Source organism: Pongo abelii, chromosome 1 (assembly GCF_028885655.2).
Source record: "Pongo abelii isolate AG06213 chromosome 1, NHGRI_mPonAbe1-v2.0_pri, whole genome shotgun sequence".
Taxonomy (NCBI): Eukaryota; Metazoa; Chordata; class Mammalia; order Primates; family Hominidae; genus Pongo; species Pongo abelii.
This window is the reverse complement of record NC_071985.2, coordinates 69,667,173-69,689,124: the sequence shown is the minus strand read 5'-3', so window position 1 is coordinate 69,689,124 and position 21,952 is coordinate 69,667,173. Positions and strand designations below refer to the sequence as shown.

Here is a 21,952-nt window from a genome sequence, read left to right as displayed (position 1 = left end):
CACTCACTCCCTACTCTCCCCACTGCTTCAGGATTGGACAGCTCCCTCATTCAGCTAAGCCTTCCTTTCCACAGACAGAGCTTGATTTCAGAATTGGCTTTTTTTTCCAGAGTGGCAATGCCTCATCCCATGTATGAAGATGTGAGTGCATGTGTTTGTGTACATGTGAGTATGTGTCTTTGAGTATATGTGAATATGCATGTACATTTGTCTGTATGTATATGTGACTGTGGTACATGCGTGTGCCTTTGTATATGTAGGAATGTATGTGTCTCAAGGTGTATCTTTATTTGTGATTGTCTGTTTCTCTGTATGTGTATGTACGTGTCTGTGTTATATGCATATCTATGTATATAAATATGGCGTGGGTGTGTATATATATATCTGCGTGTATATATATATGTGCGTGTATATTGAGTGTGTATGTGAGTGCATGTGAGGATGTCTGTATGTGTTCAGGTACATGTGAGCTTAGGTCTATGCCTCGACTATGTCCCTCTGCGTGACTGGGAATGCTCTGGTGGGCGGGCCTTGCACATGGATAGTGTGTTGTTCTATGTGGTTTAGCATTTCCAAAGATTCTTTGGCTGTTCCAGGGACATCACTTTTTTGTTTCTGAGTTTACCCTCTGCAGAGCCCCAGCAGAGAGCATCATCACGAAATACTTATGGGCAGATAAGAGAAAAACTTTCATTTTAAGTGAAATGACTCCTCATATTGGTAACTGAGTTGATATTAATAGATCAAATTTTGTCTTTAGTGACTCCAAGCATCTACGTAAATTCCAGTTTTAATGTGGAATTTTGAGATACTAAATACTGCATGAAATACGTTCAGCTTATTGGGTATTTGGAAATTGTCTTGCCCCTTGGAAATTTTGGTTACAACTTTCTTTTTTTTCTTTCTTTTTAATTTTTTTGCTCTGTCATCCAGGCTGGAGTGCAGGGGCGCTATCTGGGCTCACACAATTTCCACCTCCTGGGTTCAAGTGATTCTCATGCCTCAGCCTCCTGGTTAGCTGGGATTGTAGGCATGCACCACCATGCCTGGCTAATTTTTGTTTTTTTAGTAGAGACGGGATTTCACCATGTTGGCCAGGCTGGTCTCGAACTCCTGGCCTCAAATGATCTGCCTGCCTCGGCCTCCTAAAGTGCCAGGATTACAGATGTGAGCCACTATACCTCTGTAAGGGGAGGGGAGGGGAGGAGTTCTCCCCTCCTCTGCCCTGCAAGAGGAGGCCAAGGTAGTCTTCCTCGACGCCTCCTCCCTCAGGAGGAGCAGATCCAGTTCATGCACCAGAACTTTATTTCTGGTAGGAAACCTAGATAAACTCTGTCCTGTTTAGCCTTTCTAAACTGTAAAAATAATAATTTATTATAGGTTTAATTAAGAGGCTTATGTTGTTGCTCTTTGAAAAATTTCCAGATAGTTTATATTTTTTACTAATCTAAATAATTAAATGGGGGCCATGTTGCCTGGAGTGTGGGGTCTGAGCCCACAGGTCTCCACATCCTCACAAGTAGGGATGGGCGCCATCAACAGGCAGACACCTTGTAGCTGGGGGAGGAGACTGTGGACAGAGGCTGCTGCTTCCCGCCCTCCGCTGGACGTTAGGCGTCCATCCCATAGGACACATGCACACTAGATGCCTGTGTCGTCTCAGTTTGTGCCTCCAACATTTCCATTTGCCCAGTTGTTAGGGAGCTCAAGAGGCCAGTGGTCTTACAATCCCTTGTTGCTGTACATGGAATCGTGTTGAGACTCTCTCTCTGCCACAATTTTCTATCTAAAAAAATGACAGGCTCAAGCCAAGTAAGGGGATGGTTCAGGCCCCTTGAGCTCTCAGGTTGGGTTAGTCCATCTTCAGGAAAGCGGCAGCACAGTCTATTGGCCTGGAATTCTGGCTCCCCCACCGTCGGCCTTGGGCACATCGCCTGATCTCGCAAAGGCTCAGTTTTCTCATCTGTAAAATGGGATGATAATTCCTTTCTCGTTGAGAGTGGCTCACTGAGGTAATACACACTCAAGCCCTGACGTGGCTCATAACAGGCTTCTGAATGCCTGCTTGTACTACTGTGATTGGTATATTGGAGATCTTTTAGAGCATTTCCAAATTATCTTTGTTTAATCCCCCCGTCAAAATCTACAGTGGAATAGAAAAGGTTTTTAATTTTTAACTTAAAGGGCACCCTTGGTAGGCCCCTTCCGTTTTCGCCAAGCCAGAGGGCCCCAGTTTGGTCCCAAGGCCTCTCTGTGAGGACCTCTAGTTTGGGCAGCCCAGAGTGACCCAGCGTGGATCCTTTCCTCCAAGCTCGAGGCTGAAACAGCTTGTCTGTCTGCTTTTAGTGTTGTTCCTCAACGTGATGCTGTCTCTGCTTACAAGCCTCTAAAACTCCCCCGCCCACCATTCCCTGCATACATTAGCCCTAATGTGTTCTCTCCTGAATACTCATCAGATTAAGCCTCCCACTAGATATCTTGCTCGAAAGAAATTTTATGGGCATATATCCTCACCCTCATCGCATGCATTTCTGGCTGGGAGGAGAAATATAGCCAAATCTCTCCTCAGAGGGCTGGCCAAACAACAGTTAGGTAGGAATCTGCGGCCCCTCTTGCCCAGGAGCCAACGGAGGTGCAAGGAGTTGGGCTAGCTCCCAGCCTGCATGTCAAGGGCCAGCGAGAATGGTGCTTCGTCTGGGTTCTCAAAGGGTTAATTGCTCCCCTGGGGGTCCAGCTCCTGGAAATCCAGATCACACAAAAAAGCCCCTGACCTGACTCCCAGGGCAGAGGTGCGGGCCATGCCACTGGGGCATGAAGCCCTGCACAGCTGTGCCTAGCAGCCTCCTGCCACGGCTGTGCCCCGCTGTCGGGGCTCAGTGGGCACACGGCACTGCCCTGTGGCACACAGCAGGCCTTGTTCACACATTCCTGCTGGCTCTGCATGCCCTTTGTACTTAACTCGCTTCCCTGAGCTGAGAGGGCTTCCTGGTTGGGTCTCCCCTCCTCTCCCCTGCAAGAGGAGGCCTGGGCAGTCCTCCTTGACACCACCTCCCTCAGCCTTTCTTCTGCTCAGCAGACCGCAAGGGCACTGAACTCAGCTCATGCTGAAGAAACCCGCTCCCCCTTGCCCTTCGTAACCCTCCTGACCTGAGTTGTCCCCTACTTTCTCCTGCTTCAGACTGGGGGGCGTCACACCAAAGGAGTTCCTGGCTATCCACCCTTCATAGACTGGCGGGCTCATGTGTCACCTCCTCACCAAGACCTTCCAGGGCCCTCCAGGGATGCCAGCCAGCCCCTGATGACCCCTGGAGGGAGACCAGGGGTGTGGCTGAGTGAGTACCTGCGTGGGGCAGACAGGCATGGCCCCAAGCCGCTGGCATAGTTGCTATGTGAGGTGGCCACTCGGCCTCCACGGGAGAGTCATGACATCTCTGCAGGGATTCTTATGAGGGCTCCATGAGAAAATGCCCACGAACATGGGTGCCTAACTTGCCTTTCCGTGGGCATGACAGTTATCTCCTAATAATAGCAAGCCTGTCTTGAGCACCTACTGTATACCAGGGCCTGTCCTAAAAATTGTCCATGTGTCAATCCGTTTGCTCTTCACAACAATCCTACAGGCACTATTGTCATCATCACTCCCTTTTGCAGGTGAGGAAACTGAGGCAGAGAGAGGCTAAGTCATTTGTCCCAGTTTAAAAAGCACAGCCAGGATCCAAACCCAGGCAGCTGAGCTCCAGAATCCACATTCCCACCCTGTATCCTGCCCATCCCCTCACTGGGTGGAAACCCCTGTGGCCGTCATTGTTCAGTACTTTGCTGGGCACATGGAACTCCTGGGTAAGTACTGATTGGCTGGACAATGTATTTCTCAAGGAGGAAAACTGTGGAGATAGAAAAGAAAAAAAAAAAAATCCTGTATGTACTGGGACAATTAGCACGTGGGACACCTGATAGTTTTCATGGGATATTTTGGTCTGAGAAAGGGGTCAACAGGCAAGGCACGTATACCAGGCCTGACTTCCACGCAAATACTGGTGGTGCTGGGGCCATGAAGGGAATAGGCTGGGGTTGGGGTTTAATTGGGCCCAAGGTTGGCACTTCTGTGTACAGGGCTAGTGATGGCATTTAGTGACTGTCCCAATAGCCTATTTATAGGGTTTAAGTACAAATGTCTTAATAGTTAAGAAAGCCTTCTCTCTACATAGGTTTAGATGTGTTTAAAATTTTTCTTAGTGGGTTGAGGGTAATTCCTTTATGTTAATACTTTTTAAATTATATCACAACCAACAAATATGATATGAATCAAAAACATGTATGAGGCTAGGCGTGGGGGCTCACGCCTGTAATCCCAGCATTCTGGGAGGCCGAGGCAGGCGGATCACCTGAGGTCGGGAGTTTGAGACCAGCCTGGCCAACATAGTGAAACCCATCTCTACTAAAAATACAAAAAGTAGACGGGTGTGGTGGCATGCGCCTGTAATCCCAGCTACTCAGGAGGCTGAGGCAAGAGAATCACTTGAACCCAGGAGGTGAAAGTTGCATTGAGCTGAGATTGTGCCACTGCACTCCAGGCTGGGTGACAGAGCAAGACTCTGTCTCAAAACAAAACAAAACAAACAAAAAAAACCATGTATGATTCATGAGAGATTTGGTTTTACTGCTGTTGACATTTTGGAGTGTACAGGAGATACTAGTGAAAAACTGTTTCAAGGTGAGCTTCTCAGACAGGATTTGATCAATTTATTATTTAGTGATAAACATCTACAGCATTACCCTTGTGTGCCAGGCACCGTGCTAGGCAGTGACCGTTTAGACAAACAATGAGCAAAGGTGTCTTTTATAATAGGGGTGGTAAACCCTGGGGTTGCCAGCCTTGCGAGTGCTGTATCAGGAGGATACTGTAGGAGGCCAAACGCTTGCACTTTTGTTTTTGTTCTTAATACTTGTTGATTTGTTACCTTCCTTTTTTGAAAAGCACAGGGGAAAATGGCTAGAGATCCTAATACTGTTTGTTCATCCAACTGTGGAAACCTGACCATTTTGTAGATTTTGAAACAGTCAGTGACTCAAAATACTATCAAATTTGCAAGCAGTCCCTTGGAAAGATGGGATGGTGGAGAAACAGACCTCAGATAGGAAGTCACCCAGGACAGGAACCGATGGGGCAGTGGTTAGGGTTCCGTTGCAGACAATAGAATCTTTTTTCACTATTTAAGTGAAAAGTGATTAATCATCAGGTGGCAGGTGACTTTCAACTCAGTGGAGCCAGCTGGTTGGAGCTTCCAGGATAACTCTCAGCCCCCAGAATTTCACTGCCTCTGCCGTGACTGATCAGGACAGTGCAATACCCAACACAGCACTTCATCGCCTCCGCCATGACGCACACCAGCACAATGGGAGCCTGCCCCTCAGCTGTCCTGACATTTAGCTCAGTTCTGAATTCAAGTCTCTCCCAAGAGCGTTTGATTGGAAGACTCAATCATCTTCAAAATGTGAGCCGCTAGGGCATCTGGAAAAGCAGTTTCTAGCTTTCGTATCTGCAGCACAGGAAGGCACATTAGGATGAGGTATTGATCCAGCCAATCTATGGTATCAGTTGCAGTTCATTAAAATATTGAGATTTTCTCTATAAGAGCACCCTCAGGCTTGGACGTTGATCACTGCCCGCCCCCTCCCCCACACCATATTTATCATTTGCTTTTCAGGACAGATGGCCTTTCAGTCCAGGCCTGGGCAGGGCTCACTTTGGGGGCTGTTTTTAGCAGAGCTTCCAATCACTTGTGAAAATGTCGTGGAAACAGAGGTGGATGTTGCTGAGCCTTCCTGGCCTGTTGGCTCTGGAACTGCAGCTGACATAAATGGGTTAGCTGCTGCTGCTAGCCTTGTGGTGCCCTTAGAAACAAGTGATTCCTCTGGGCCAAAGTCACCCCAAGCCAGAATACACAGCCTGGCCAGCAAAGCAAGGGTTGGCTTTCAGTCCCCACTTGTTCCTTGACCACGTACCTTTGTGTGCAATGTATAACCTGTACAACTATATGCAACAGCTCTGTGGTTTGGGCCATGTCTGTTTCCACCACCAGCAGAGTAGGAAGGCACCCGCCAGGGCCTGGCCTGGTTAGCAGGGCTGTGTGGAAGGCTCACAGTGCCTCTCTCTCCTCTTCCTCACAGAGATTCCCCAGTGCGCCGGCTGCAACCAGCACATCCTGGACAAGTTCATCCTGAAGGTCCTGGACAGACACTGGCACAGCTCCTGCCTCAAGTGTGCAGACTGCCAGATGCAGCTGGCGGACAGGTGCTTCTCCAGGGCTGGGAGCGTCTACTGCAAGGAGGACTTCTTCAAGTAAGTCAGAACGGTCCCTCTCGTGGCCCTGGCCTGTCTCTGCCTCTCCCCGTGCAGTGAGGGGGAAGTTTGCAGCAGGGTAGGCCAGAGAGGGTGGAGAGTCCACTCTGGGAGGGGCAGGTAAATCCTGGAGCCGAGAGGGATGCCCCTTGTTGAGGTCCCCCTTCTGATCACTGGCCCATCACTGCCAGAGGTCCAGCCTCTAGGCCTCATTCGATCTGTGCATGGGGCAGGGGTGAGGAGCCAGAGGCCTTGGGCCAGATTTCTCCAGGGTGGTTGACAAAGGAGTTCTGCAAATCTCCTTTGTTGCTCCAAAGAGCAACAGAAAGAGTTGCTCTTTCTGTCCTGATATATTGGTGCTTCAGGGCATGTGGTCGTAACATTCCCACAACTTTCAGAGCAGGTGCTTTTAGGTTCGTGTCCACATCTAGAGGCGTCTCCGTGACTGTGTTTGCACAGCCTGCTTCAAGGGCCTTAGAGGCTTTCGAGAGTTGCTTCTGGCAGGAGGCAAGCCAGGCTCGGTCAATGTCGTCACTTTATATGGAAACATGATCAAGAAAGAGGCAGTTTCATGTGATGGTTGAGTCCAGACTCTGCCTGGATTTGAACCCACTTATTGGCGGTGTGCTCTTGGGCGGGTTACTTAACTTCTCTATGCCTCAGTTTGTTTATCTGTAAGATGGGGCTCACAGTAATAGTCCCTACCTCATGAGGTTTTTATTAGCTTTAAATAAGTCTATTTATGCATCAAGTTCTCAGGACAGTGCCTGACACTTGAGTGTTAGCTCTTAAGACTGTCTGAGATTTTCCTTTCTGGGGTGGGGTTCATCAAAAACTTCCTGTTGGAGCTTTGGGTCAGGGTGAGAAGACCTCCTGGAAGGTGTTTTCCATGGCATTTAGTCCTTGACTTCTCTCCCAGAATCTATTACCCAAGGCACTGATGTTGGTGCCTTAGCCAGTGTGGAGCAGCCGGCAGCAAGCAAAGCCAAGAGCGGGAGGTGGGGGTCAGGGATCAGTGACGCTGAGCCCTGTGTTCAGTCACACCAGCCTGGGTGGCCCAGGGGGTGCCAGGGAGGCTCGCCAAGGCCTGAACACACCCAGCCCAGATAACCAAGCCCCATAGAGGCACTTCATGCTGAAGCTGTGTATTTGGAAGATGGGGGTTGAGGGGGAGTAATGGGGAGAAATGTGAGTCCTGGATACAGAACACAGTTTCTCCCACATCTTCCCAAAGGTTTCACTACAGAGAATAAGTGATTTGAATATCTGAGGATTCTCACATTTCTTTAGTGCAATGAGTTGAAGAGCACATTAAAGATCTTGGTAACTACTACGTGGGGCTGCCTCCCTGCCTGTGTGCAGAGGATGCACTCACTGTCACCACGGTACTTTGCTCAGATATGTGCTGCTCCCTACGTGTGAGTGTGTGTGTGTATGAGTGTGTGTGTGAGAGTGTGTGTGGGTGAGTGTTGTGTGAGTGTGTGAGTGTTGTGTGTGAGTGAGTGAGCGTGTGAATGTGTGTTTACTACAGGGCAGCAGGTGACACAGGTGCCCAGCAAGTCCTTGATGTTTGGGTGGAAGGACAGACCTCTGGTCCTCCCTCTGAGCTTTTTGTGTACTGCTCTTCTTTCTCACAATCTTCCTGTTGCTTTCCCACCTCTGACCCTCCTCTAGTTTCCTTTTCTCTGGCATTCATGCAATTCCACTCCCTCTAGCCACATCCTTTCTCAGTGGGCAACGGGAGTTTGCCTCTACTTTCCTTCCTCTATGACGTCCTGGCCAAGCACCACAGCAGCTGTTACGGGGCCCTGGGTGGGGTGAATTTCACTGTGTGTGTGTGTGCGCGCGGGCTGACATATGTACCCGGGTGCATATGTGAACATAATGTGTGTGTGAAGAGGGCAGGAGGAGGCAGGTGGGAGGGCCTGGCCTTGGGGTCGGGTGAGCTGCCCTGCTTCTGTGATGAGGTGTGTGCAGGTGTGTATGTCTGCACCTTTGGGAAGCCAAGAGGCCATGCCTCCGCTTGCCCATCTCGGGGCAGGGTAGGTGCTGGATGTCCGAGTCAGACCTCAGAGCCCACTGGTTTCTGGCTGGTCCAGCGTGGCAGCTCGGGGAAGCCTGTGGGGTATGAGCAAAGCCTGGCGGGGCCACTGACCCAGGACTTCATTGCCAGAGGGCCGCCTTGCACCCCCCAGTGCTTCCTCAGGGCTCTGTCTGATTTTTAGACCCTGAGCAGCTGGCCCCGGGTTTGGAAAGGGAGGGTGGAGAGGAAGGTGGTGGCAGTGCAGGCGTGGGGTTGGGTTTGGGAGAAGTAATGACCAGGAAAGAGGGTCTCCCTAGACCCAGGAAGCGCCCACAGTGTGTGCTGAGGAGGGACCCCCACGGGCCCATGAGCCAAAGGTCCAAGACCAGAAATAACAAGAACAGTTCCTCACCTGGGCCGTTGCCCCTGGCTCCACTGCCCCATGCCCTGGCCCTCTTTTGGATCCTTTCAGGGCCTTACTCAGCAGAAACCTTCTGGCTGGTCCCTCCACTCACCTCCCTGTAGTCTGCAAGCCTTCCCACCCGGTGAGCCTTCCCGCCAGGTGAGCCTTCCACCCCACAGCCCAGGCCCGGGCCTGCCCCTTCCCTGAATATGCCACAGAGCCTGCCAGAGGCATTGGCGCATCAGAGCCTCCTGCCAGCGCTCCCTTCCAGTCCTAGCCCGCTGCTTTCCTCAGGTACCTGACGCCCACCAAGCAGGATGCTCCATTCCCAGGCATGCTTGGTGGGCTGCCGCCTCCACATGCCAGCCCAGGCTGTTTCATCCTCCAGGGACGGTGCCCAACCTCCAGGGCTTCCATCCTTCCAGGGTCCTCAAAGTCCAGCTCCGCGGCAGGCGGGATCCCCAGCGGAGCCATCGCTTTCTGTCTCTCCCCTCTCCTGGGTGACCCAGCACAGAATGCTTTGGTTTGCCCATTTCTCGTGTGCCTGGTTTATCTTCCTTGTTGGCTTGAGGAAAAGGCCTGTTACTCATTTTTCTGTCCCCTGTGTAAGCCCCTGGCTCTGTCCATAGGCCATTGCTGGGTTTGATGCTGCAACAAGTAAATTATCCAGTGAGTTTACACGAGCTTTGGTGACCAGTTTCTTCTGTATGTTGCAAGGCATCTTTGAGTGAGGGAGGCCCAGGCTGCTTGCGAATGCTCAGGCCCATCATTTAGCCATGGTGACTTTCCTTGTTCCCGGCACTGCTCTGCTTCATGAAATGACCTACTCTCAGGGCTGGGTCCTTCTGTAATGCAGGGCATCTGGCCACAGATTCAGGCTGAGTCTGGGCCATTGACTCTGTGATGGGGTGCTGTGAGGAGGGGAGTTCAAAGCTGAATTGATTCTCCCTCCTGTCAATGGAGGGCCAACCCGAGATGAAGACCAGGTGGCTCTGAAGTCCTCAGTGGGTGGATTCTTAGCCCTCATCAAGCTCTTGGGGACCAGGGCTGTTTGGTACAGGAAGGCACAGCTGCAGGCTCCATCCTAGGTATAGACAGGGAGGCAGCAGGCTGTCCAGCATCTGAGTGGTCCCACCTCCCATCCCCAGGGGTCTTGGGACTTGCTGGCCACCTGGGGCTCTGGGGCAGCCTGCTCCTCATCCCATCTCATTAGATGTCACCAGGCACCTCTTTCAGAGGGCACATGGGAGCACACACACAGTGGAGGTGCAGCAAGGACAGAGAACATGCTGGGGCAGGAGGGGGTGAGCAGTCCGTGGAACCCCAGGTCCCTCACTGGCTCACCCTCGGCTATAGAAGTCACATCTCTGGCCACCTTGTGAGAGGGACAGCAGGTGCCACATACTTGAATTTGCCCATCAGACCTCAGATGCTCTTAGCTGTGGGGTTTGGAAGACAGCTGGTCAGAGCTAGGGAGAGTCCCTTTTCCATGCTCCTTGAAGAAAAAGAAAAAAGAAAAAGCATGTCCTTTTCTGGTACCTCCTCCTAGCCCTGTTCAGAGGTGGGGGCAGGGCTCATTGGTTCCCTGATTAGCACTGTGGTCCTAAGTTCCTGGATCAATACTTTAATCTCTTTGCCCATAACAAGGAAAAGGGCCACTGCTTTGCACAACTCCAGGGGGCATCCTCCTGTCATATTCTACGTGAAGTTCTGCAGATCAATACGGAGATATGGAGAGTACCCACTGGAGGTGGGTAGTACCTTGTAATATCTCAAAAGTGGAAGGAGGCTGGGAGGTCAGGATTTCCCCAGCCTTCCACCGGGGCAGGTGGCGATCCTGGTAACTGGCAGCAGGGGGCGATGTTGGTGTGGACACAGGAGGCAAGAAGGATTGTTGGGAAGTTGTACTCTGTGGTTGTTGCATTTTTCTTTGGGGGCTGTTGAGCTCTATCTTGCTCAGTAACGTTGACTGATTTTTGCTATTGTTTGTTGTTTTTGCTGCTTGTGTCCTTGGCTCTTTCTCCAAATGAAATAAAATTCTGAGGCCCAAGAAGAAAGGCACTGAGTTGACTGAGGGAGCACAGTGGGGGCTGTGATTTGTTCTGAGTTCAGTGGGGGCTTCAAACACCAGGAGAGCCCACCCCTGGTGCAGAGGGTGTCCCGAGGCCTGTTATAATTTGAATCCCAAGCTGCGGGGCAATGACTCCTCGTGTCACATTTGCTAAGCAGGTCCTCTCCAGACCATGTGTCCAATATGTCATGGGTCCTTCCCATGTCTCCTCAAAAAGGGACCAGGGCCCAGAGAGAGTAGGGATCTAGGAGTGGGGCTTCTGGGTCCCCTTGCTATCACCAGGTGGGTCCTGGAAGGAGCCAGGCAGCTCCCTTCCTCTGGAGCACAGCACAGACCGCCAGGTCCTCTGCTCTCGGAGCTGGGTTCAAGTGTTGCCTGTCGGCAGCCAGCTGGGTGCCCCTAGGCAAGTTTCTTTGCATTTCTGAGCATCTATGTCCTCTTCACAGTGCCTGTCTAAGAGTCCTGGCACCCAGGAGCATTTCTCAAAAGGAGTGATTTTGTCAGCAGAGGGGTTTGGTGAACCCAAAAGGAGCTCAGTTGAATTCCTGTCCTATCTTTCATTAGCAGTTTGTCAGCACGGGTAACTAGGTCTTTCTGAGCCTCATTCCCTTGTCTGTGGAGAGGAGCTCACGCTAACCCACCAAGCTAGGAAGAAGACGTGTGTGACCCGGGTCCAGCAGAATGCTAGGTGCTTTGTAAACACTGCCGGGTTTCAGGCCCTGCCGTGTGGTCCCTTGACCGGCAGCCCTGCAGGTTCAGGTAGTCAGAGTTCCCTCAGGGCGGGGCCTGCACTGGCCTTCCTGGTCTCCCCTGTACCAGCCTTGAGAGCTTCCCGTGGAGATGACTCTTAACTGCCTGGAGCTCCTCAGATAGTGGTGGGTTAGCCTGGCAGAACGGGGTGGGCTGTGGTCCATGGGAGAAACCTGCCACGTGGATCTCTGCGAAGAGTTGAGAAACAAACCATTATGGAGTGAAAACAAACAGAGCTATGGAATTGAAGCGAGGGCAACGTTCCTACATGTTTGTAAGGTCAAGGGCAAGCCTTCAAGGACAATCCAGGGTTGTGGGGGGCTTCAAGCTGTGCCCCCAGCCACTGGGGCTCCATATTTCCATCTGCCCATCAGAGGGGCGTGGAGTGACTCTCGGGTGTTCCGAGGGTGCTGCCACTCCAGAAGGTTCCTGTCTAAAACGTCATGCTTCTTAGGGGTCTTCTTGCCCCTGAGGCCCTCACAAGGCAGGCAGGCAGAGATGGGTGCACCAGAGGCTCCCGGCGGTGGGATGGAGGCCGCTGTGTCGCAGGGTAGCTGTGCGGCTGCTGGGCCAGGCCAGGATCTCCCTCTGCTCCCTGCGGTGCCCCTCCCCCAGCCTGCCAGTCTGCAGGCCGTAGGTGGGCTGTCTGCCAAGGGCAGGTAGGCAGCATCCTTGGGAGCCTGGGAGTTGCTCCCATTTATCCCCGCAGTCCAGAACAGTGCATTTCCGCCTGGCATGGCTGCAGGGTGGTTGTGCTGGCTGCAGACAGGGCTTCACTGGTGACCTCAGCCCACTCTGGTGACCAGGGCCTCTGCTCCTCATCTGGCAGAGGGCAGCTGCCCACAGGACATCGGCTAATATGGGGAAAAACAGGCTCGACCCCTCTGTGGGGGTGGGCTTCATGGAGAGCAGGTGCGGGGTTTGAGTCCAGGCTCAGTGTGAACTTGGGGTGTTAGACATCACCAAACCTCGTTTTCCCATCTCTACAGGGGGAAGAAAAATACTGACTTTTCTGAGTGACTGTGAGGACCGAGTCAGAGGCAGCAAGGGAGTGCTTAGTCCATTCTTAGGAAGGTCATGAGGGGGCATCTAGACGGTGCCCCACGTAGGGAGGAGGAAAGAAGACAGCAGGAGGGCCTGGGACCAGGCTGGCAAGGACGGGGTCCTGGGGTTGCTGGCCAGGCCGTGTAGTGGTAGTGTGGTCAGGGGATTGAACAAAGGCCCACCCTTCAGTGAGGAGCCAGCCTGCATTTTCCTCATGGGATGCTCTCCCTGCGTGGTCCAGAGCTGTGGGCAGGAACCGCAGCCCTCAGTGCTCGCATCAAAGAGCGGGGCCAGCCCGCGCCTGGGTGGCTTTCCAGTGTCTCAAGCTTTCTCGTGCCCTGTTGCCCCAGAAAGAGGCAGCCTCAGTTCTGGGGTTGGTCGTAGAGTCAGTGTGGAGTCAGACTTTTGCTGAGACACTTATTATTTCTGATAACCACACACCTGCCAGGCCATGCAGGCATGATCGTGTGTATACACACACATGCACACACATGCATACACACACATGCACACACACAGTGCTCTAGCAGAATGTGCTTAAGGAATGCACAGGGGTGGGTCTCTTTGATGTGTGACTTTCCGTAATTTCTGAATAGTTGATAGTCTAATTTCCTCGCTAAGCAAATTAAACCTTTTAAGGTAACGATCAGATGGTCTGGATAGTGGCTGTGCATGTGGACATTTGAAAGATTCAAACACACTGGTGGGACCAGGCCCACAGTCATTTGTGCCGGCCTGTAATCAAGGCAGAAGCAATTACTTAGCCCCGAAGCTCCCCCAGGGACCGAGGCCGTAAATCAGGAGGTGATGAGTCGGAGGAGGATTGTCTGCCCGCCCCAGAGCGTGCAGTTCAGCTGCAATTGCCTGGGCCACCCTCCCCGAGTGGGGCCTGGGGTGAGGGCCTCCTAACATCTGTGGAAGCCACATCTCAGGGACATTCTGGCTTAGAGGAATCTGTTTAGAATCACCTAGCTGCAAATTAGTCTGGGGATCAGATGCATCTGGGCTGTGGAAACGGGGTCCCCAGTGGGATCTGGGTGACGTGGGAGTGGAAGCTGCGGGCAGCCCTCTTTTGGCCCGGGCACAGCACAGCAGCCAGCGGCACCTGCCTTCCCTCCGTTGCTGAAGCTCAGCTTCCTCTCCTCACCCTCCTCTCCTCACCCCTACCCTGGCCATTCAGGTGCCAGGCCATGGGGTTCCCCACTCCAAAAGGCCCTCTCTGGCCATTCCTGCAGCCTCTGTGCCTTCAGGCCCCTGTCTTTGGGTCTCTGGACCACTGGAACTTCTCTAATTGTGGTCCTTTCCCCTCCTTCCCTCCTCAGCCCGTCTGTCTCTTCCCTCCGCCCATCTGGTCACGTTGTCCCCATTGCCTCCTGGCTGGGCATTCAAGGGCCCATGATCTGGCTCAGCCTTACTCCCTGCTGGTCCTCTGGCCAAGGTCACACCAGGGTCCCATTGGAGCCAGAGTCTAGTTTGTCACTCTGGTCGCCGGAGGCCTTTGCGTCTCTGGAGGCCCCACTCTGAAAAGCCGCGGGCTTCTCCACAGGGCTGGTCTCTGGTGGGCACTGTGGGTGAGACAGCAGGTCAGCCTGGGGGCCTCTCTCCCACACACCCATTCCAGTTCCTGTGGGCGTCTGCCATGCGCCGTTTGGAGAATGAGGCCCTCAGTCTTGAGGGACTTTGGGACTCTGACAATTGATGAGTGACCTGCAGATGCCCAGGTGGGCTAAGAGCATAGGTGACAGGATTTCTGTAGGAGTGGTCTGTGCCACCGCTGCACTGGGCCATCCGTGGGGGTGGAAAGTGTGGGTTCTGGGCCCCGAAGTGGGAGTCAGGGGTGGCTTTTCTCTCAGTAAGCACCCCCGATGCGTCTCCCGCTCAGGGGAGTTTGCTCCCAGCTGAGCTAGCAGCTTGGCAGAGGCTGATTGGCCTGCAGTGAGAAGGGCAGATGAGGTGCTGGGGGAAGTAAGGGAGAGGAGGGAGGGTGACCTTGGGCCAGGCAGCTGACTGCTGCAAGCCTGTGGCTGTCAGAAAGAAGGGAATACTAATCCCTCCCTACAAGGGCAGGTGTGTGGTTTGAATGAGATGCCTCGCATAAAGTTGCCTGGTGCATATGACATGCTCCGTGCTTGTTTATAAAAACACCTGGTAGTCTGGACTCTTCTAGAAGGGATTCAGATCCTGCACGTCCCATTGCCTCTTCAAGGAAATCTGCCCCCAGCAGGGAAGGAGAGGACTTGAGGCCAAATGAACGGGAGAGCCGGGCTCTCGCCCACTTCCTGCCATGGATGGAGCTGTGTGATCTTGGGCAAGTCACTGCTTGTCTCTGGGCCCCCATTTCCTCCTCTGTGAAATTAGGGCCTTGGACTAGGTCTCTGGTTTTAAAGTTTTTCCAGCAGCATTCATCTCAACGTGATAATATCAAATATTCCTTAAAAATAAAAACATTAGATTAAAATTTGGATAAAAAGCAGATCGCTGGGGGGCTGTTCCCATGGGCTGGGAGGTATATGTGTGATTGTGTGCATGTGACGTGGGGGCTGTGTCCCCAGCCCCTGAGGCTCTAAGATTCTCTGGTGTCAGGCCTTCTCCAAATAGGACCCCCGTCTGTGTCTGGAGAAGGCTGCCCATTCTGGGGCAGAACTTTATGTGCCCATGACACGGCTGTGGCCTTAGAGTGGGCGGTGATATATGTTGGAAATATTGGTACATACAGTAACAGTAAATATCAGCAACTTTCCTGTCAAGTGTGGTGATAGATAAAAGAAATACATGTAGGGAAGTGTCAGCTGGGGAAAAAATTTACGGCCAGCAGTAAATCACCGCCAAGCAATTAAAGCATAAAATCAACTTGTGCAGTATTTTGTTTCCTCAGGGCGGTGCACCGTTCCATGGCAGCTCCACACGCAGGAGGCTGACATGGGTCCTGGGCTGGTCCCCACCGACTGCCTTCAATAGCCAAGAGTAAGGGAGACATCCCAGAGGAAAGGCACTGAGTTCAAATCCCAGCTCCACCGTTTGTCTGTGAGGTCTGGAACGGTTACTAACCTTCTCTGAACTTCAGTGTTCTCATGTCCAAATGAAGAACAGGCCTTCAAGCATTCCGCAGGACTGGGTCACTCACTGATTTATTCATCATACATGCACTGAGCACATATCCTGGGCCAGGCCCTGCTCTGGGCACTGGATTCAGTAGTGAACAAGACGGATAAAGACCCTGCGGTTGTAGAACTTGCCTTCTAGAGAGGGGGAAAGATGGTCAGCAAGAAATAAGTGCACAGCGCATCTACTGAGATGAGTGCTGTGGAGCAGGGAAGGAAGTGCTGAGGGGGAGGGATCCAGGGGTGTCCCCCTGAGCAGGTGACATTTCAGGGGACCACTGCAGAAAATGCAGGATTGAGCATTCCTGCAGGAAATGCAGGTACCTGCGGGGAGAGCATGCCAGCAGGGAAGCAGTGCCCAGGCCCCAGGAGGATGCAGAGTGGACTGGAAAGTGGAGGAGGGAGGGTGGAAAGGCGATGGGGCTGGGATGCCATAGTGCCTTGGAGGCCGTTAGGGGGCCTGTGGCTTTGACCCTGAGTGAGGTGGAAGCCACTGGAAGGTTTCAGCAGGGGAGGGCGAGGGTGTGACTTAGGTCCACTGTGGTGACCATGTGCAGAAGCGCCTGTAGGGGCATGGGCGGAAGCCGGGAGACAGCTGTAGGTGCTGGCTGATGGCAGCCCAAACTAGGGAGGGTGGTGCGGGTGTGAGAAGTGGTCCTCAACATGATACAATTGTGAGTAGAAGCTGGGCGTGGTAGTTCACTTCTATTGTCTCACCTACGCAGGAGGCTGAGGCGGGAGGATCACTTGAGCCCAGGAAAGCAAGCTTGCAGTGAGCTGTGATTGCACCACTGCACTCCAGTCTGGGCAACAGAGCGAGACCCTGTCTCCAAATAATAATAGTAATAATAATGATAATAATAATAATAATTATTATTATTCTGAGTAGAGTCAACAGGATTTGCTGACAGATCAGATGGGGATGGATGCCCAAAGGTTTTGTCCTGAGCTGTGGGAAGAATGAAGTTACAGTGGTCTGAGATGAGAAGGGCTATGAGAGGAGCAGAGGGTGCGGGGGGTGCTGGTAGGAGTTTGGTTTTGGACTCCAAATCCATGTGCTGAGGAGGCAGTGGAGCCCCAGTCTGGAGCCCAGGGGTCTGGGCTGGAGGTGAGATCCCCAGGGGAACGGGGTGAGCAGAGAAGAGGTGTGGGAGGAGGAGGAGCAGGAGCAGAGGAGCAGAGGCCGGAGAGCACAGTGTAGGAGGCGGCGAGCAGGTGTGTCGGGAGGCTCGGGAGGCCGGGGAGAGGGGAGCTGACCGCTGGGCTGCAGCACAGCTCTGCGTGAGTGGGGCGCTGCCCTGAAGGGTGCAGGGAGTGGGCAGTAGAGAAGGGAGGCAGGCAGGGATCATAGAGTGCCTGTACATGGATGGAAGGAGCCAGCAGAGGGGAAGCTAATGACACAGAAGGCAAAGGGGATGGTTGCTGGGAGTCTCATTAGGTGAGAAGGAATGAGCTGTGTCTGGTGGAGGTGCGTGGTTCACCTGTGGGTGGCAGGCAGGGGCTGGGGCCCCGGGTGTGCGAGTGGATGGCACAGTGGGAGGTGGGGAGGGTCCAAGCCGGGCTTCCCTCTTCCATGGGAAATGGGAGGGTGCCAGCAGCTGAGCCTGGGGCTCAGCGGGGGAGCGGGTGGGAGGTGCATTCTGACTCCCGGCCCCCGAGGCACCATCAGTCCGGTGGGGCAGGGGCTGCTTTCCTGGCTCTGTGGATGCCCGTGCTGGGGTGGGGCAGGCGCAGGGCGGAGAGAGGGCAGGGTCCAGGGTGTGTGGGGAGGGACAGGTGGGATCGCCCTGGGGTCTGCTGGGTAAGGAAGGAGGGAAGCGAGGGACAGTGACAAGCCCAGGGGGAAGGGCAGTCCCTGGGTTGTGTGAGTCAGTGCCCTGGGGAGCTGGAAGAACAGCGGGGTCCAAGGGTGGGAGGGTTGGAAGTGACCCCTGGAGCTGTGGAAGTTGCTGGTAACAACAAGGTCTGGGGGAGTGAGCGGTGGAGGGAGGGTGGAGGCCACAGCCTTCAGGAGGTCAAAGAATTGAGAGAGAGGGCCTGGAAGGGTGGTCTATGTGGGGACTGCAGTCACCAAGGGTGTGGTGGGAGTGAGGGTGAGCCTGAGTTAGTCACCCAGGCGGGAAGCAAGTGGAGCAGGGTGGCAGTGCGGCCACGGGGTGAGTGCCGGGGCATCGGGCTGAGGGCTGGAGGTGAGGGTCAGATGAGATCACGTGTGCAGGGCCCACTCTGCGCAGGACACAGGTTGGTGCTAGGAGAATGGCAGCTGCCTTTATTAGCAGTGTCTTAGTGACCCACTTGTGGTACATCACGTGGGTCTGCTCAGAGGTCAGAACTTATCATCAGGAATGTGCCAGACAGCCAGGGTGTAGGATGTATGCACCCCTGGTTCTAGAAGGCTCGGTGCCTGCAGGGCCTGCCTGCTGCCCCCTTTCTACAGAGTCCAGACCCTCAAGCCTGTCCTGCACTGGTGAGCAGCCCAGCCAGGTGGTCAGGAGCAGCAGGGGTGGACAAATCAACAGCAGCAGGAGCTCAGGCGAGCTCAGGTGCAGAGGCTGGGACCCGGCACACAAGACCTGTTCCTCTCCTGGGGTCAAGAGTGGCCCGTGAGAGTCAGCCGAGAAGTCTCAGCTCTTCTCTGCCCACACCTGGGCCAGCGGGAGGATGTGGAAGGTGGACAGCGGTCCAGTTACATGTGTTGGGGTTAACACACTGGGGGATGAGGGCTTCCCCGGCCACCCCAGCACTGCAGGGCTGGGAGCCTCATGCAGGGGGCTCAGAGCCGCATGAGGGGGACAGGCCCTCTCCTCGAGCTCCAGCCTAGGTCAGGGCACCAAGGCCGGGTTTGCTGCGCTTGATGCCCGCCGCATGCCTGCTGTGTTGTGTCAGAAGCACCGACTGCAAACCCCAGTTCTCTCGCTCGTTGCCCGTGGGAGCTAGGGGTCAGCACCTCACCTCTCTGAGCCCCAGTTCTTATCTGTTAAAAGGTGTCACAGTACCCACCTTTCAGGCTAGGAGCTCAGGAGACAGTCACGGAGGCAATGTGATGGCGACAGCAAGTGGGATGTAAAGTCTTGTGGTTTAGTAAACCATGGGCCTCATTTCAACCCGGGACTTAATGCCCTTCTTAGAAAAGCTTTTGGTTGGGTACAGTGGCTCACACCTGTAATTCCAGTGCTTTGGGGGCCAAAGTGGGAGGAGGCGGCGAGCAGGTGTGTCGGGAGGCTCAGGAGGCCGGGGAGAGGGGAGCTGACCGCTGGGCTGCAGCACAGCTCTGGGTGAGTGGGGCACTGCCCTGAAGGGTGCAGGGAGTGGGCAGTAGAGAAGGGTGGCAGGCAGGGATCATAGAATGCCTGTACATGGATGGAAGGAGCCAGCAGAGGGGACGCTAATGACAGCAGAGGCAAAGGGGATGGCTCACACCTGTAATTCCAGTGCTTTGGGGGCCAAGATGGGAGGATCACTTGAGACCAGGAGTTCAAGGCCAGCCTCGGCAACACAGTAGGACCCAATCACTACAAAACATGTCTTAAAAAATGAGCTGGGCATGGTGGCATGTGCCTGTGATCCTAGCAGCTCAGGAGGCTGAGGTGGGAAGACTGGGAGTTCGAGTGCAGTGAGCTATGATTGTGGCACTGCACTCCAGCCTGGGCAACTGAGTGAGATCCCCTCACCCCTAAAGAAAAGAGCTTAAAACTGCTTCTCTGCTCTGAGAAGCACAGCTAACTGCCTTCACTGAAATATACCTCAGGCAGAGATTTGGGGTGGGATAGCAGGTCAGTTGATCTTCTGCAGGAAGGTGCAGCTTGTCCATATCAGCTCGCTCACGCCGCCAGTCCATTCTTAAGGAACTGCCAACCAGGACTGATGATGCATTTTTAGCTTTGAGCTTTTGGGGGTTATCCTACCAACAAACAGTCCATTGGGAAGAAAACAGTCCCAGGAATTAACAGGTCAGAGTGTTCACACTGGTTATCTTTTTCTAACAATGAACATGAAGCTGGCAGAAGCTGATGTGTTTCCAGATGGTTCCTCTAACCAAACTAATTTTTCACTGTTGACAAGTGAGGCAAGGGTTGCACTGGACCAAAGGCTGAGGCTTGGCCATCTAGCACTCCACGCAAAATGGTTTCCTATAAGCATTCCTTTTATTCTCTATTCTGTCCTGGGTCTGCCTCAACCATGAGGTGGGAGAGTCTCCGGTACTAGCTGCTGTAGCACTGCCCTTCATCCAGGGCAGTTAAAGGAGTCTTGGACCTTTCTTTCTCTGGGATCCCTGCCCAGCACCTTCCTACAGAGATGACTTTAAAAGGAAAAAAAAAAAAAAAAGGAAAAACAGCACACCATTTCAAGAAGCCTGGCATTCCTGAGTCCTCCTTCCCTACAAGGTGCCTGTCACCTGTCTTCACTGCCTCCTTTTCCCTGTCATGCTCATCAGCTATGGCTTCTGTCCAAGTGCCTGAACAGAAGACTAAAACCTCCACTGCAGGCTGGTCTGAGGTCTTGATTTATGTAAGAATCTCGCACAGCACTGCTAATGTAAATTTCAGCTTTTTTCCTCTAGGATAAACACTTATCAAAATATGCAACTTTTTTTGGTGGGAAGAGAGATTGTCCTGTGATTTCTACCCATTTTCTGAGGCCTGTGGAAATAAACCTTTAGGTACTTAAAGTTAGACCAAAAATAGAACAAAGTTAATACCGAACTTGAAAAAAAAAAAGAAGAAAAGAGCTGCCGTTATGGAGAGCCAAGCCTCCCCTGACTACTCAGGCAAATGTTTTAAGAAGCAGTTCGTTCGTTTGCTCGTTCGTTCGCTCATTCGTTCATTCATTCATTCATTCATTGGGTCTTTGTGGCTTGCCTACTATGTGCTGAGCAGGGATAAGAGAATTTCCAGTGGTGTTGGTTAGAGGATGAAAATAATATGAGCCATTAGCAAGTCCTTCCTTGCATTTTCTCTGTGGTTTTGGATCAGCTCCAGCTGCTCTCCCGGGGGGACTGGTTGTCCCCAGAGGTCTGGCTAGCAGGACTGGGCAGCAGGCTTATCTTTCTGAAGGGTGAGGCCAGTGCCCTTGGTGCCCCCACATGGGTGCCCGGTGATTGGTGCTAAGGGGCGCTGCCTGGAAAAGCCCTTGGGAGCCCTCTTCCTTGGCTGGAGTCCAGCCTTTCCCTCTTCACCCCCAGCGTCCTTCATATTTGGTCCAGTTGGTTAGACTGCTGGTTCTCTGTGTAGCAGCCGGGTTCACAGTTTTACCTTGTGTGGGGCCAGGGAATTCTAGGCATGACTGTGTGTCTCATTATGGCCTGTCGCAGGACAAGTCATGTGACCTGCCAGGTTTTGGCCTTCTCACCTGTGACTCTGGCTATTCTAAGATCTGGGAATGAGGACAGTGTCTCCATCACAGACACACCCCTGTAGGATGCCCTGTATTCTAGATCCCCTGGCTCTGACTGGAGATGGGGTGGAGGGTGACCTGCAGGGCTGGGCTGGGCCGGGCGAGCCTTGTGGGCCAAGGAGGTGCATGCAGCTCCCTCAGCGAGGGTCCCGCTGGCTGTGCTCCAGAGGAAAAGGTAATGAGGAGCCACTTCCACTTCCCTTCGGTATAAATCCCACAATCAGGAAAATTGCTTCAATTGCTAAAAAACGCTGGTGGGGAAGTCCATTTATTTTTCATTTTTCTTGTGCACTTGCCACCCTCACGCATGAATCACTGTCGGTATGTAGATTAAATTTATACGCCCGTTATCTTTCTTGTCTCTGGTGTGCTGGTGTCAACTGGGCCTCCGGTGACTGAAAGCCCCTGCCTGCTTTTTAGTGGGAGAGAGTGTGGCCCCTGTGGAGGAGGCTGCTGAAGGGTCTTCCCTCTGTTCCAGGGTCTCCTCTCAGCCCTCCTCTCCTTGGATCTCTGGTTAGGACACATTCTCCAGATTTGGGTGGTTTATTGGGAGGGTTCACAACAAGCATGATGAAAGCCTTGTTTCATTTTAATTAATTAATTTAGAGACAGGGTCTCGCTCTGTTGCTCAGGCTGGAGTGCAGTGGCGTGATCTCAGCTCACTGTAGCCTCAACCTCCCTGGGCTCAGGTGATCCTCCCATCTCAGCCTCCCAGGTAGCTGGGACTACAGGTGCACACCACCACACCTGGCTAATTTTTTGTATTTTTTGTAGAGGCAGGGATTCACCATGTTGCCCAGGCTGGGCTCAAGTGATCCTCCTG

The 21,952-nt window shown here is 53.2% G+C and overlaps 1 protein-coding gene across 2 annotated transcripts in view; it reads left to right on the top strand.

The window, feature by feature from the left end:
* Window positions 1-21,952, top strand: part of LHX4 (LIM homeobox 4) — a 44,636-nt gene that overhangs the window by 11,891 nt on the left and 10,793 nt on the right. The window contains exons 1-2 of one of the 2 annotated variants that reach the window (XM_054550399.2): window positions 3,657-3,840; window positions 6,172-6,343. In XM_054550399.2, coding sequence (XP_054406374.1) covers window positions 3,828-3,840; window positions 6,172-6,343 — 185 coding nt within the window. In that variant the 5' untranslated portion in view covers window positions 3,657-3,827. Of the gene's footprint in view, window positions 1-3,656; window positions 3,841-6,171; window positions 6,344-21,952 lie in introns of those variants that run through there. The other variant, XM_002809733.5, reaches the window with a different exon arrangement.